Genomic DNA, 17,196 nt, shown 5'->3' with positions numbered 1-17,196 from the left:
AGAAAAATCTAAAACACCACAGACACAGATATTAGTTTCTAGAATATGTCTGCAAAATTTCATGGACTTTGGTTGCTTAATATTCAAATGAAATTGGAACTACGATTGTATGAAACGAGTGACGGAGAGAGCCCTGTTAAAAATGAATCCATGGTAAAAAAAACAAATCGAGGGTGCGCATTTTACTCATAACGCAACGTTGTCGTCCCTGAACAAATATTTATGTATCCTAAAATGTCTCACGAAGGTCAGCCTCAAACCTTTTTCATTAACGCACATTACTTAGCCCTTTTCTTTTTGTTTGTTTATATTTTGGGGAAAGTGCAAAAGCAGTCGAGCGTTAGATTTAAATTGTGAATAAATTAAATTAAATTATGAAAAATATGAAAGTTAATTGCCGTAAGTCGTAACTCAAATAAATAATTTTTAGGGTTCCGTACCTCAAAAGGAAAAACGGAACCCTTATTGAATCACTTTGTTGTTTGTCTGTCTGTCTGTCCGTCTGTCGGGTTTGTCAAGAAAACCTATAGGGTACTTCCCGTTGACCTAGAATTATGAAATTTGGCAGATAGGTAGGTCTTCTAGCACAAATAAAGGAAAAAAATCCGAAAACTGTGAATTTATGGTTACATCATAACAAAAAATATTAAAATATGTTTCAATTTTCAAAGTAAGATAACTATACCAAGAGGTGTATCATGTGAAAGGGCTTTACTTGTACATTCTAAAACAGATTTTTATTTATTTTTATGCCTGATAGTTTGATTTATCGTGCAAAATGTCGGAAAAAATACCCGAGTACGGAACCCTTGGTGCGCGAGTCTGACTCGCACTTGACCGGGTTTTTTTAAAGAACGATTTTATTGAGCTTGATTCTATAAAAAGAAGAATAAATACCTATAACAAATAAATATCTTTAAAATAACGTTAAAAAAACTTGCCACAGAAATGTACTTGTAAGACTCGGCGAAAGATACGTATAATTTAATTAAAGTAAATTGAAGATACACTTCTGAGATCCTCTCTTTGTCGATGTAGTCTTGAGCTCTTTCACTTTCCTCAAAGATGTATACAGTCTGATTTCGCGAAAGAAATTCTGTTCATTGCAAAGCATATTTTACTTTTATATAAAATATAAAGTACTTGTATAAGTCAATGGCTTCAAACCTTGACCTTTTTTGTAGCTCGATCCTTGAGGGAATGTTTTTGCGTAAACAAAACTCTTACTCTAGGCATAGTAAGCTTTTGATATTCAATTTGCATGACCAATCGAAACCCAAACAAACAAATTTACCCACTCATCGCTGTTCACTTTTCCATAATAATTATAACAAATCTAAACATTTCCATTACTTTTCCGTGGAAAATCCAGTGATGGAAGTACGTGAAATGAGATCCCTTCATATTCTTAGAATGTCGCTTTGAAACTTTTCTACTAGAACAAAGATCAATACTAAGCTATGAGAATAAAACAATTCTATTGTTGAGTGTCACAGGACTCCCAGGCATCCCTCGTGGAAAAGAACCTCAGTCTAGTGAACAAAGCTTTTGATCACGAAGTATTGAATAAGTCTGTTTTACGGAATTTAAAAATACAATTTTGTCTCTGCTTTAATACCGAATAAATAAAAAGCTGGTTAAGTGCGAGTCGGACTTTTACAATTTTTTGATATTTTTTTTAATTTGCATGCCCGGCTATTTTGAAATTCGCCATCTCCGTTTTTTTTAAACATTTGTCGATACAGCGGCAATAGAAATACGCCGAAAAACTGTGGAAAGTTCAATTCTCATCGGTACGGTTCATAAGATAGTACTGTCCGCTGACAGACAGACAGACGGACGGACAGCACAGAACCCTAAAAACCGGCCAAGTGCGAGTAAAACTTGCGCACCGAGTTTTTCATATGCGTATAATTTTTATACTTGAACTGTTTTGTCAAATCTCGTTATGATTTTAATGTGTCTAATTTAATAGGTCTCTCTTCATATTAGGATTTTTATTGTGCAAACTTTTAACTTTACAGTTCTAATTTCTTTTTAAAATGGCTGTGACACATGGACAGACAGATTGACAGACTGACAGACCGAATGAAATTATAAGGGTTCCTGGAACGGCCACCTTAAAGAGCCACTTTAAATAGGAAATTAAAGATATGACAGAGACATAATAGGTAAGTTAAATCAGTACCCAAAATGGGGTTAGAAAATTGATTAAGGTCCGTACTTAAATACATTAATGATTTGGCTGGAGAGTCGTAAATGTTCCTAACAAAGCGATTTAATGCCTGCGTTCAACTTTATGAGACAATGCCCCTCTCGCATCGGCGTTATTAACAAGTTTGCAACTACGTGACACTATTTAGCTACATAGTGGGAAGTCATATATGAGTACCTACTATTAACAGGGCTCTATCCGTCACTCGTTTCCACTCGTTTCATACAATCGTAGTTCCAATTTCATTTGAATGTTAAGCAACCAAAGTCCATGAAATTTTGCAGACATATTCTAGAAACTAATATCTGTGTCTGTGGTGTTTTAGATTTTTCTAAAAATATGTAGTTTTAAAATTACAGGGGCTCAAAGATTTGTATGAAAATTTTAAGACCGCGTAACTTTGAAACCGAATATTGTAACAGAAATCTGGAAAACCACAGACATAGATATTAGTTTCTAGAATATATGTGCAAAATTTCATGGACTTTGGTTGCTTAATATTCAAATGAAATTGGAACTACGATTGTATGAAACGAGTGGAAACGAGTGACGGAGAGAGCCCTCTTAATTCCGTTGTTAATATTTGCTATAAAAAATTCAGATAATTTTCATCCATTAAGTTGACGATGAATTTGATAATTTCTTACGCTGTTCACGAATATTATCTAAGTATTTTAAAACGTTGACGGTCTTCCCATAAAAAATTTAAACAATCGTTAAATGCCCGTTTATTTTAAACTTGGCAGATTACCTATGTAAAAATTGTTAAAACGTCAATTTAGTTATTAGTTTTTATAATAAGAAAGTGAGAAAATATGTCTTCGCAGTCTCACTATATAATGTTTTGCTACAGAAATCTTCTGTTAAATTAGGAATTTTATTTCATTACATTTTTACTATCGTTTACAAAGTTAGATTTTGTATGAAATACTAGTATGTTCGGAACAAATCTCGCGACAATCTAAAGTCAATGTTGGATCATTAATTTATTTCAATAGGTATACTTTCTCTATAGCTGATAATAACACTAGAGTCTAAACAAACGGACTGCAAGCCAACTGCAAAATTTCAGTTTGCGTGCAGTTATTATGCAATTGACACAACTGCCGACCGACTGCGCAGTCACTTGCAGTTCTAGTATTAGCACGCAGTCTGAACACGGCAGTTGCGATGCAGTTAATAAAAATACTTGACACTTAATAAAAATTTATTAGTACTTGAATTCCTTGGCAGCTCACGCATAATATCCGATTTATTGTCCGATGCTCAACGCCTACATTAACGAGCAATGCGTCATTATTGAAAGCACATAAAGTCACAGTAAATTTATGACATGTCTGCTAGTGCTGATAACATGCCGTTGCTCAAGTACATTCTCGACGCGTTTTCTCTGACGTATAGTGACGTAGTCTCTACGGATGCTGGCAAGTGTCTCGTAATGAGACATCGTACTAATTTATGACTCAGAAATCAACAAACGAAAATATCTTGAAACAAGTGAACCGTTTTTAATGATCCTACTAAAAGTAAAAGTCGCGTTTTATTTCCTACGTTAAAAAATCTGAGAAAAAGATCGTTTTGGTGACGTTGTTACCTAAATGTTTTTTTAACACATTAAGATTGAGTGGCAAGATGATAGATAAAATGGAACTTATCAGGGCTCTCTCCGTCACTCGCTTCATACAATCGAAGTTCCAATTTCATTTGATTATTGAGCAACCTAAGTCCATGAAATTTTGCAGACATATTCTAGAAACTGTGGCTGTGGTGTTTTATATTTTTCTAAAAATATGTAGTTTTAAAATTACAGGGGCTCAAAGATTTGTATGTAAATTTTTAAGATCGCGTAACTTTGAAACCGAATATTTTAACAGAAATCTGGAAAACCTCAGACATATATATTAGTTTCTACGATATGTCTGCAAAATTACATGGACTTTGGTTGCTTGATATTCAAATGAAATTGGAACTACGTTTGTATGAAGCGAGTGACGGAGAGACCCCTCTTAAAGGTGATGCAAAGGTAAAGTAGCTATTTAAATTTGGTCTCTTTTGTTAGCTGTTTATCATCTTAATTCGAAAATCGTATTGTATTATTATTATCAGAAGATAATTTTTTGGTGCTTGTTTATTTCGCCGATTTTAAGGCAATCTCGATAATTGATCCATCGTGTGTTGGCTTTATCTTTAATAGTTAAAAATAAACCTTATCCATCTGTGTTACTAAACATTGGGCGTGGAGGGATATTTTGTTGGGCAAATACCAATAGTTCGATTGTGGGCGTAGATTGTATGGGAGTCAGATGGTATTTACTATTTATTTATAGAAACGAAGTGAGCAATTTTATTTGTTACTTGTTTAGGTAATCGCCTTAAAGTCACAGTGAACACTTACATTGTATTATAATTGTTATGAATAAAAGAGGTGTCAGGAATATTACAACCAAATTCCAAAAGATTATTGTAGAGCGCATTCTAGCAGAACTACTCCATATTATTGAAGCACTGAATTTCTTGAAATTATATCCCCGACTTTCCTAGAATACCAATTTACTAATGCTCTGAATGGAGTATCTACCTGGATATCTCTCAGTGGCTGTATCTATTATATTAAAGGTAAATTCATTTATATTTTAAAATATCATCCAAAAGATGCCATCGTTACTTGAATAAATTATTATATTTCAGACTCCTATTTACACTACGAAAACATCAAATGTTTAGTTTGACATGAATTTTGGCGCGTGGCTGTCGCGCGTTTGCTAAGCGGACACCAAGCGGTAATCGCGTGCACGTGTCTACTAAAATAAGCTCTAACCTGTTTTGCAACTAGGTTTCTGTACTGGTAACTGTACAATACCGCGGCGTTGCATATGAATGTTGTTGCCTATTAATTACAGTTCACACTCGCAAAAAATAATGATCACGAAGATGATCACTAATATTTTTGCGTCGCATCATTTAACCGCAGCCTAAGGATTTCCTGTTTTACTGCAGCACTTCTAAAATAGGTATCTTCTAGACAAGCGCGCTGTATGTTGTGCTGCATCATCGCTTGGCAGCAGTCGTACAAACATAGATGTAGTAGAGTAAAAAACAACCATAACTCAATGTGCAGCTAGGTATTTGAAGGCCACAAAATATTTTGAACTCTTTATTTAGGTACTTGCAGAGACGTGTAGTTTTCTTATTTTTAATCTACTTATCCTAGACAAGCGTCCATTTTAGGCTGCATCATCACTTGCCAGCAGGTCTTACAGCCAAGCGCTAGTCTATAAATTTTAAGAACAAGCTATGAAGGCGTAGGTACTTACTTAGAGGCGGGCACATTGGTGAGACATAGGAAGTTGGTGCGGACGCTGCGCAGACTGGCCAGCACCTGCGCGAACGGGGTCACGATCAAGTCTTCTCCATGACTGTCAACAAAATATACCTTATTACAAAGTGTACAAGATAAAGTTCAAGAACTAAAACACGAATAGTCACTCCTAAATAAAAAAAATACTGACTAAAAAAAATAAGACTGAAGGTTTATGTTTTAACCCCCGATCCAAAAAGAGGGGTGTTATAAGTTTAACGTCTGTATCTGTGTATCTGTCTGTGGCATCGTAGCTCCTAAACGAATGAACCGATTTTAATTTAGTTTTTTTTTTGTTTGAAAGATGGCTTGATCGAGAGTGTTCTTAGCTATAATCGAAGAAAATCGGTTCAGTCGTTTGAAAGTTATCAGCTCTTTTCTAGTTTTCTAATAGAGGTTTTTGTGTCGGGGGGTTTTTAAATTTTGAGTTATATATACAAATTACATATTTTCAAAATCATCAAAATTAGTTTCATATAAACGTCAATAGATTTATCTTATTTTTTTTGTCGTTTGACTCGAATTTTGAACACTAAAACAAACTAAATCATAAAATCAAACTCTAATAGTAGTTTGACAATTATGAGGAAACCAATGCCCTGACAAACACACAATTATGTTACACACTGCTAAATGTATTATAAGTATAACCCTTCCGTAGCCAATTTAAAAAATAACTCTAACTCAATGTGCAGCTGAGGATTTGTGCCACAAAATATTTTAAAGCTTTTTGTCTAGGCACTTGCAGAGACTTGTATTTTTTTAACTCTAATCTACTTTATACCTTTTGTATTGTTTATTATAATTAATTCAAAGCAAGAATAATTTTAAAAGTTCTTTCGAGCGACAAAACCGTAAAATATGAAATCCAAAGTAATTTAAATTAAATGTTAAAGCGGAATGCCTGTTTATAAACACGCAAGTTATACCTACATGAATGTGAAAAAAAATATTATACATATTTATTAAAATACTCATGCAAACAAATATTGAAGCAAAATGGAATAGCGTAATGAAATAATAATAGAGGCACGGAGTAAGTACTGAATAACTTTTATTAAAAGCGTTTGAGTGGTTTCATACAAATCTCTAGAGCTCGTTCACCAAGTTCTAAACTTCTAACTAATTAACTGTGAAATTCTTGCGACAAGTCTAATGTGTAGGTACATTGAAGATCCTTTTGAAAACTGAAACTTACTATGCTAGTGGAATATATATGAATACAAAGCCATGTTCTATCAGAGCATGCAGTTATAAATACTCACGCCTATCGTAGACCATCAATACCTAATAGGCGGAAAAAGTAGAACATAGGATAATTTCTTCTTCATCGCAGACGTCCCATAAAAAAATGGTTTTGGAAATAGGTTTGTAAAATTGCAAAAGCATTGGGTTTTGCTATGGCCCTAAAATCAGACACGGCTTGTCGGATCAAAATTGATGTCAGGAAATAATATTTAAAAAAAAATATATTTTTATAAAACTTTTGTAACAAATATAATTTTTAATTATTATGAAAAAATATGACAAAATTGTAGTCAGTTATACCAAGTATGAGTTATGAAATATTTTGCGTGATCAAAACTTCTACTGATTAGATACTTTAAGAGGGCTCTCTCCGTCACTCGTTTCATACAATCGTAGTTCCAATTTCATTTGAATATTAAGCAACCAAAGTCCATGAAATTTTGCAGACATGTTCTAGAAACTAATATCTACGTCTGTGGTTTCCCAGATTTCTGTTAAAATATTCGGTTTCAAAGTTACGCGGTATTAAAAATTTTCATACAAACCTTTGAGCCCCTGTAATTTTAAAACTACATATTTTTAGAAAAATCTAAAACACCACAGACACAGATATTAGTTTCTAGAATATGTCTGCAAAATTTCATGGACTTTGGTTGCTTAATATTCAAATGAAATTGGAACTACGATTGTATGAAACGAGTGACGGAGAGAGCCCTGTTAAGTTTAGGTTTGATTTTTTGTAAAACATTGGTGTATTTCACAATTTCAATACAATACTGATGTCAATCAAAATAGCTAAAGGAAATTGCAAATAATAAATCCTACCACATATCTATTGATGGAATACCTACGTAAGTACAGTCAGCAACAAAGCCAGATGCACCCGCCAGTACGACTGTGCGTGCAAACCAAGCTCTGTTGCTGATTGTAAGTAATGGATTACCATGATAACAGTCATGATCTGTGATAATAACGTTATCAATTCAGATATGACGCGCAGATACAATGATAAACGTCATAAATATCCGATCAAAATCTTAAGATAAGTGTTCTTGTTATTTAGTACCTTTAAAATGAGATAATTATTATAAAGTAGATGATGCCTGCGACGGATTTAGGTTGGTTCATAGCCCCGTGAGAACTCTTTGATTTGGCGGGGTAAAAATTGTATATATCCGTTTCCCGGATTCAAGGTACCGTGGTTTCTGTACCAAATAGATGATGCTCTCGATTTAGTCCACATCGATTTAATTTCCAAAAATCCTGTGTAAGTTCGACTCTTATTCACCCCTAATCTGTTCAGATATTTAAAAGTTATCATGGAATAAAAAACTCATATACATATAAATACATACATGAACCATGAAAACAGTAAATTACTTTTGTTGGGCAGTCTTTTAATAACGATTTTCTATCTTTTTGCTTGTTACTAACGTGTTCGCGCATTGCTCATTTGAGTTTAAACTTTGTACAGTTGCTGTAAGCGCTTGCATGAAGTTTCTGACATAAAACATCAACGCACAATAAGTTCCACGAGCATCGCATTACAAAGAATACCGGGTATTAGTATAGCATTTTACTATTATTTTGCTTTTACCGATCACAAAGTACATATTGCTTGTTTTTAAGCCCCTTGAGAGACAAGGAACTATTTCTGTTTGCTTTTATTTGTAAGTTACAAAGTTGACTCTCTTGAGTGAGACTTAAGTTGGTTTGTTTTACTCTTAACTTTAAAGTAAATAAGCTCCCATGTAACCTATTTATTCTTGCTCGAGGTCGATGTCAATAAAAAAATATGAGTAACGTTATTACACTTAAAACGTATAATATAATTAGGTAATGATTTTAATTCAGCACTAAACAACTTGCAGGATTGCGTTAAAATCAATTAGTTTAAGTATTTTAGGTTTCGTCATACAACCGTCTAAGTTTCAATCATATTTTTGACATGGCTTTTATATCCAAATACAGTCTATTTATCTAGGCCCTAAGGCAAGTATCCACTTAAGCGGAGCGGAGTGGAGATGTGTACAGAAGACCAATCCGTTTATTGATAGTAGACGTAAAAATATCACGTAATCTATTAATAAATAATTGATTGATCTGCTAACATCTCCACCCATCCCTACTTTGGTGGATACCAGGCCTTAGGGACTAGATAAACAGACTGCATTTGGTCTGCAAAGTTGCAGTGCATGTAACTACCATCGTAACTGCCGACTGACTGTGCAGTTCGCATGCAGTCGGCATTCGGCGTGCAGTTCTAGTACGGGCACACAGTGTGAACTGCGCGCTGTCTGCAGTCTGCAAGCGGACTGTGTAATCAGTCACTAGGAACGATGCAGTATGACAACTGCATATTATAATAACTACAAACAAACGACAAATTTGCAGTCGGCTTGCAATCCATTTTGACCGTCTGTCTTGCCACTGAGTTAGAAAGTTGTAGTTGTTATACGCGTAGTAGTGATACATTTTGCAAGTCATTTATTTTAATACAGAGTTTTAAGTATTTTATGTGATAAGTTAGTTCTTTGTAAAGCCCCGTGAGTTCTAGCGCCGTTACTCATGCACATGAATAATTATATTTTTCTGTACAAAAATATGTAAGTAGGTATACCTATTATAAGATTTTTATCGGTAAGAGTTTAGTCATCATTATCGTGATCGCCGGTACATTACTAAGCTGGGGCTCCTCTCAGAATGGGAAGTGCCACAGTCGGCCACGCTAGTGCATTGGCAGACTTCACACACATTTTGAGAGCTTTATAGGAAACTCTCAGACATGAAGGTTTCCTCACGATGTTTTCTTTCACCTTTAAAGCAAGTGATATTTCCGAAAAAAATGCCAGGGATCGAACCCCAGACTTGACAGGCCATCACCGCTTTTCAAGGTTTCATATCTGGGTTTAATTAAACCTGCAGGTATACATTGCTGTAGGTGCAATGCACAATCCTTTAAAAGAAAACTCTGGTCTTAAAGTTAAGCCAATTTAGAAAATAAGAAAATATTTTTAATTTTCAACAGCTAAGTTCTGGGTTGTTGAGATCCTATATTATAAAGGTTACATCCCAGAAGTAATTTAATAAAACAATTTTACTGTTCATAGTTTTGTAACATTAGTAGCATAACGCAACCTTGTACAAAATTGGAAAATTTTCCATAACCCTTAAATACCCAGAAGGCTAATTACATTTCCGATATAAGGTGGGCCATAATTCCTAAGTCGACTGTGACCGTAACGTTTTCATTTCGAGCTTTTGGTAGTTTAGAAGCAGGTTTAATGGACGTTTTTATTACAGTCGAGTTGTGGTGGATTGTAATCACCCATAAAGAGCGGTTCAATAGCGCGTAAATTAACACCACCCTCCGAACTTTTCATTACTTTGTTTCCATGGGTTTTAACTTAAACGAAAACATAGTTAATATAATATTGTTTAGTACTTATAGTTCGCGTTGTTGGATATTTTTTGTTTCGGTGGTCCAAAAATGAAGTTAAAGTCACTCTAATTCGCTAGATCAACACAAAACCAAATTCAGTCGTAATTAGAAATCCCTAGAAGCGATGCGATGTCCAGCAGTGAACTTTTATCGGCTGAAACACTGACGCCGAGAATGACGAGCTAAACTAATAGGTATTCTTAATTTTAAATACTTAATATAACCGTCTCAGGAGAATTGAAAATGTTTTCGCAAGGCTGTTGAAAGTAATAAATTATGTCTCAAGCGTAAAATATTCAATATTTATTCATAGACCAAAACATGTTGATAGAGATAGGTACTTCTCGGGAACATTATGCAAATTACACGGGAGACCGACTCTTTGTTGGTGTAACTACGAGTATCTTATACCGAGAATTGTACCAAGACCCTTCAGGTATTGCCTTTTAGTTTTTATAACATTATAATAAAAAACCTGAATATACTTAGTACAATAAAAGTACGTGACAGATTGAGGACGTTCTTCTTTTTTGAAAGCTGGTTGAAAATAAGATCGATAATCGATATTGTGTTCGAAAACGACCTTTTCGCATCTAGTGTGAAATTAACGTCTAAGCGCATGATGGCCTTTTCACAAAATGTCTTTTATCGTAATTAATTTCTGTTATTTCTCAGAACGTCTTTTCTCAAATTGTTCTTTTCTCTAAAGTACTTTTCTCTGGTTTTGTTAAAGTAAATAAATAAATAACGGTATATTCGCTGGAATGTGGTGTACCCACAATATGTCTTACTTATTCAGTTACCTTACACATTCAACCAGGACCTGGAGTGCAAATTGTTAGTGAATCTTAATATTATACTAACTATTTTAAATAGTTCATTGCACACAAAATTAAACAAAAGTTAAACATTACTCAATCAGATAAAATCTATCCACATAAATAAAACTGAATTGCCAAAATGTATGTACGCGCATAACTTCTTAACGACTGTACCAAATTGGATAGTTCTTTTTTGTATTATTTGTGATTGTCAGGACAAGGTTTGTGTGAAAGAAATTTTTTGGAAAATCCACGGGAAAAGACAGTTACCGTGGGACGCGACTGAAGTCGCGGGCAACAGCTATTAAAAAATAAGTATTCCTATACATCAATGGTCATATAGTAAAAGTGAATGATGTTTTTGCATGAATGTTTCTCCGTTGAATCACCAAATTTTAACGCTGTGAGTGATAGTTATCACATGATAGGAATCATGCGGATGTAGGTAACTTGGCGCACGGCTCTGGAGAGTTGCCCAGTTTGGAGCGGGTCACCGGGGAACGTTGAAAACATAACGACGTGTTTGCAAAACTAATTGGATTTCATAATAATACCTATGCATATCACATCATCATCATTATACGATGTCCAATAGACGTGCTTTGCTGGACATAGATCTCTTCTAGGGACTTTTACACACCACGGTCTTGCGCCGTGCAGTTCCAGCAGTTCTCTGCGACTCGTTTGATTATATGTACCTTACTTAACGTCTATTCGTTACCGATAACGTTATAGTTTTTCGAACTATGTACTCTGCCCATTGCCACTTCGCAACCCGCTAATCTACGGTAGTTTATATGGCTCTGCTAGGGGTGTCCTCATTTCTGATTTGATCACGTAGAGAAACTCTAAGCATAACTCTTTCTATCGCCCGCTGAGTGACTCAGAGCTTCCATGAAAAGATCTATACGCCTTTATTCCTAATTTCTACACGTGCCTATATTGTAATATACCGGAGTGTTTTTTTTTGTTATGAATGATAGTTTTCACGTGTTAGCGCTCACGCAAGAATGTCAAAACGTCACTATTCACGAGTCTGGAAGAATGCCCAGCTTATGCCTAGTGATAGTGCGATAAAAAGAATATCATAAGATTTACAGATGTGACGTTATTCCAAACAATTGTGACGGTGATGTTTTTTCTCAAAACATTTACGTAAGGAAAAATGAAAGTTGGAGGTTTTTCTGCTTTTCCAAGCGTATTTCATTGTAAACAGTTAAAAACAAATAGAGCAAAAAATTGCCAAATTGGAGATAGCATCAATGATAATATGTACCTAGGCGAAAAAATACTTAGTAGAAAAATATTACGTATGTACTAGCGCAACCGTCCATGGCTTTGTTCGGCGAAAATATCAATCCTGTTTAGGCTATAAGCTACCCATGCAAAAATATCTCGTTGAAAATAATAAATAAGTACCTATCATAATAAAAATTGCATACAATAACGTGATATTTTTACGACAAACAAAGAAGCTCAGCCCATAAGCAAAATGGCGAATTAACTCAGAGAAAAGTAGGTCGATAGCTCGTACTCGAATTTCATGAATACCATACATTTTCTTTATGTCTGGCAAAATGCGTAGGGAATAATAAGTTAGGTAATAATCCGTTATCCACTTAGTTAAAGTAACAAAGTGGGATATTGTATTCCGGAATATCCCTAGAGATATGAATAGGTACCTACTTCGCGAGGTTATTTGCGTTAAGAAATTTATAGCTATCATCATCATTGTTGTCCACAGCTAGACATACTCGTAGATAGGTATAATATTGTAGAGACTTCCACATGCCGCGATCTTGCGCCGCCTGAATACAGCGGCTCCCTGCGGCTCATTTGATGTCGTCTGTCCACCTAGTAGGGGATCTTTCAACGCTGGGCTTTCTGGTGCGGGGTCACCATTCTAGCACCTAGCAGCATCTAGCAGCTCTATATGGAGAGAGCTATTCTCTACGCGAGCAAATCAGAAATGAAGAGATTATACGAGAACCAGAGTAACCGACATAGCTGAACGAGTTGCGAATGCAATGAACAGAGTATATATTTATATAGTTAGATAAACGGATACAATATAGCTATAACAAGAAGAAATACAAGTGTAAATTAAAAATTTATAACACCCCCGACAAGTGAAGGTTACAGTAACTAGAAAAGCGATGATAACTTTCAAACGGCTGAACCGATTTTCTTGGATTATAGCTAAGAACACTCTCGATCAAGTCACCTTTCAAACAAAAAAAACTAAATTAAAATCGGTTCATTAGTTTATGAGCTACGATGCCACAGACAGATACACAGATACACACGTCAAACTTATAACACCCCTCTTTTTGGGTCGGGGGTTAAAAACAGCAAATTGCGGGCACTGTAACGCGCGACGCACACTTACACAGTGAAGTGGAGCCCTAAGTGTAGCGTTTTTTAATAACAACTCATGTGAAAGTTTGTTTGTTAGTTGACCGACGTGATTTTTACGTGGATACTGGATATACTTAGTTAAAGAACAGGAGAGTAACAAAAGCTACTTTTTTCCGGAAAATCAAAGAGTTCTAACGGAGTTCCCGCAACGCCTTAGTATCTAGTACGTCTAGTAATATGTAAAACGATGGCCTTGTCCCGCTCGATTTGTGTACGCTCAATCGCTTTCCTTGTCAAATAGTAGATGATTAAATCTGTTTGCTTATAAGAAGTATCGGAAGGTGTGATAAAAGTGAGTTTAAGTTTTTATCAAAAAGACTTTCTATAGATTATGCATTATATCTAAGTCTACTGTAGTCTTACTTTACTTGTAGTGCGTCTTACTGAGTAAGTCTTACTTACTTAAGATGAAATTCACGATCAATAGAATATAGATATTAACCTAAGAAGTGAACAGCACATTTCAGAAGCTTTTGTTTGTCTAACATAAACATGTAGGTATCTTCTTATTGAATATATCAATTGTGTTTACATTCGAAAGGCTGAATAAGAAACGGCGTCTACTTACACAAGTTACTTACTTAGCCTCCGCAATAGGACATTAACCGGCTGTTATTCAACATAAAAAAGTAATAATCTTCCTGCGGTTTTCCTGTGGTAGAGGACGTTTATTTTTCCTTAACGAACATCATTCGGTACATGTAATTAATACTTGTATTCGACACTAACTTGATATATTTTTTACTACTTGGACCGAACATTGATTTTAACTGTCGGGGAATGTGCTAGTTAGTAGTCAAATAACCAATGTTTGACAGATGTCGATTCAGGATCAATCCGAAAGCTCACTCACTTTAATTCTCTCTGCCAATAGTCTGTAGGCGAAACTTTCCTCCTCCAAAGAAAAGAATTTAGTTCGAAACTTTTCTGTTCGAGAACCTATCAAAGGGAATAGCTCGCACGGTCTAATAGGTATATTTAACGAGTAGATACTTAAAACTTCTTATCAAAACGAAAATAAACATGAAGTGTATGAAAGTCATATGAATAGTATTTGCTCAGATTTTACTTGTTTATTCGGATTATTGCGCGGTTTTTCTCTAAAAGATAAAGAAAATCTTGTTGATTCAAAATTTTCCGATTGGAATCAGATAACGTCGGTAAATATAAATTATAATAATGTAGTTTTCTTAAAATACTTGTGCCTCTGCCTATATACCCCGTTCTATCAACATAAATGTGGGTTTCCGTTCATTGAAATACCATCGACATTGAAATAAATGGGAACTCATTCTGAAAAATTTCAATAAAAAGTGCGTATGTAGGTACTTTATTGAAATTGTAGTGCAGTTTCATAAGAATTAAGTACTGAAAAGATATGAGCTTGCTCTGTAAAAAATATTACAGTAAGAATAACGTGTATTCAGAAAAAAGTTTCTAGCCATTACAATATCTTTTATAGTATCTACTACTTACCTAATACATAATTAATACTATGGCATCATTATGCCAAAGATCATATTCGGATTTTCGGATTTAGATAAATTAGCGCTAAATATTCATATCTTTTAAGTTACTTTATAATTAACTTTTGTCTTCGTGGTTATTAACATATTAGCTATGAGTCTATGATATAGCTGATATCAACTGATAATTAATAATTTCCGTTGATATGCCTAGTTGATTGGCTCAACAGACATCAAAATTAATGAAACGGCGCGCTTAATTATTGACCTTAATTTATCGCATGGCTTATGTTTGTTTACAGCTTTTAAAAGACGTTAATTAACGAATGTTTATTTTTCAACGTTAAAAATAGCTGAATGTTTCATGTTTATTAATTTATTCAAATTGCAGTTAATTTGAACTTGCTTACATACCTACTTACCTAATGGGTACATATCTATTTTTCACACTTTTACGACTAATGTTTTTAAAGTTTATTATTGTTAGTAAATACCTACGTCATTAAAATAACCTAGGGGAAATTTTCAAATTTTTAAACCTAGGTGATTAGGCCTGTGCGTTGATAGATTAGTCAGCAGGACAAGTTTTATTATATTATATGTTGATAGAAGAAAAAATCCTGCATATTGAAGGGAATGTACGCATTTATCGCCATGTTTTCAACATATTTTTTCGATGAGTCGTTTCGATAACCCCCAATAAAGAGGATAATATCCGCGCGAAGGGCGCCGGCGAGCGCGCAGAGCGTTAAATTGAATTAAAGGTAATTTCGAACGTTATGACGATGATTATTGATTTGCGCGCAATCCGTCGGGTAGGTAAACAGTTTTATTGATGCTTCGATTCGAAGGCTGAAGGCTGATGGTTTTCATTAAAACGACTGTACAGTCGCGACTAATAGTAATAAGTTTTCGACTACCTTCCTGGCACAGGAGTAAGCGCCCTGGTCTTATAAACCAACCTTCGTCCTACGTTCGATTCCCAGTCAGAGGGATGTTTGGGAATGTCACTCATCTATCTCTGATTTGGTATGGTATGGTTTCGGCCATAGCTAGGCTCTAGTGGCTAAAGTACACAGTTGCAGCAAGAGATATGAATTGCGATGATTATGGTAAACAAAAATTCTATTCTAACGAGAGGCCGCATAACCTTAAAACCGGTTCATTAGTTTAGAGAGCTACGATGCCATAGACAGATAAACAGATACACACGCCAAACTTATAACACCCCCTCTTTTTGGGTCGGGGTTTAAAAAATTGCGCTCCTCACCTTGTGGCTCTTGATATTAAGACTCTACTACAAGCTCAGCGAAATGCCCTGCACTGCATCATAATACGGACAAATTCGCATATAATGCTGGCCTATGTACAGTTAAAGGCCGTAAATCGTTTAGCACCTCAATGATCATATTCGCGTGGCACGGTTACGCACATGCGTTAGGTGTGTGTGGCGTGTCTTTAGAAAAAGGTCATAAGTGCGACAAGTTTTTGATGCAATAGTTTCGCGGAATCGCTACTCGAATTCTGAGGACACCCGTACATACTGTCAGCGATAGGTCTTAGGACCTAGGACCTAGGGAGGTCCACGCAGATACTAGAATTGACTATAAACATATATTATAAATTATAACTAACCTATATTTCATGCATGCATAATCAAAAATTTTAAAAATGCCAGCCAGATTTCACAGTTTAAAATCCAATTATTTTTATAGATTTGCGCACAATCCAACACAGAGTAGGTAAACGGTTTTATCGTCGAATTGATTTAACCGGCGAAGGCTGTTTGTTTTCATTAAAGCGTTTGTACAGGCAGTATCGAGTTAGCATAGCCTTTCAAAGAGAATAACGGATGAAAGTAGCTATGTTGGGACTATGCACAAATAAGTACTATGTATGTTTAGTCAACAATTCAAGATCTATACGATAGTGTAGTATCAATAAATATATATATTGTTTTGAGAAATTCTTTACATTATTTTCATGCTATACATCTAAAGTCTACTATTTAAAATAAAGGTCCTAACTCACTCATTGATTGATTCAACATCAACGACAAGCCCGAACCCTCGGGGCCTAGAAGGCTTAATTTTGCTCAGAGGTTCTCTACATAATAAGACAAGGCATAAGGCCGGATCTTTCAAAATTCCCACGAGAGCGAAGCCGCGAGCGGTCGTTATATAATATATTAATAAAGAAAATATTGATTGATTGATTGATTTTTGTGT

At 35.0% G+C, this 17,196-nt stretch overlaps 1 protein-coding gene and 1 long non-coding RNA gene across 16 annotated transcripts in view; one reads left to right on the top strand and one right to left on the bottom strand.

Annotated features, from left to right (window-relative positions):
• Nucleotides 1-17,196, bottom strand: part of LOC123866919 (cAMP-specific 3',5'-cyclic phosphodiesterase) — a 600,070-nt gene that overhangs the window by 85,838 nt on the left and 497,036 nt on the right. For all 15 annotated transcript variants that reach the window (XM_045908710.1, XM_045908701.1, XM_045908712.1 and 12 more), the window contains one exon: nucleotides 5,530-5,631. In XM_045908710.1, the coding sequence (XP_045764666.1) occupies nucleotides 5,530-5,631 (102 nt within the window). The remainder of the gene's footprint in view (nucleotides 1-5,529; nucleotides 5,632-17,196) is intronic.
• On the top strand, nucleotides 1,141-17,149 carry LOC123866927. The gene is made up of 3 exons (XR_006796282.1): nucleotides 1,141-1,151; nucleotides 10,318-10,322; nucleotides 17,087-17,149. It is a non-coding gene; the product is annotated as an uncharacterized LOC123866927 (long non-coding RNA).

Source organism: Maniola jurtina, chromosome 7, assembly GCF_905333055.1.
Source record: "Maniola jurtina chromosome 7, ilManJurt1.1, whole genome shotgun sequence".
In the NCBI taxonomy this organism is placed as follows: domain Eukaryota; kingdom Metazoa; phylum Arthropoda; class Insecta; order Lepidoptera; family Nymphalidae; genus Maniola; species Maniola jurtina.
The sequence above is the reverse complement of the archived record's forward strand: the minus strand, read 5'-3'. Positions and strand labels throughout refer to the sequence as shown.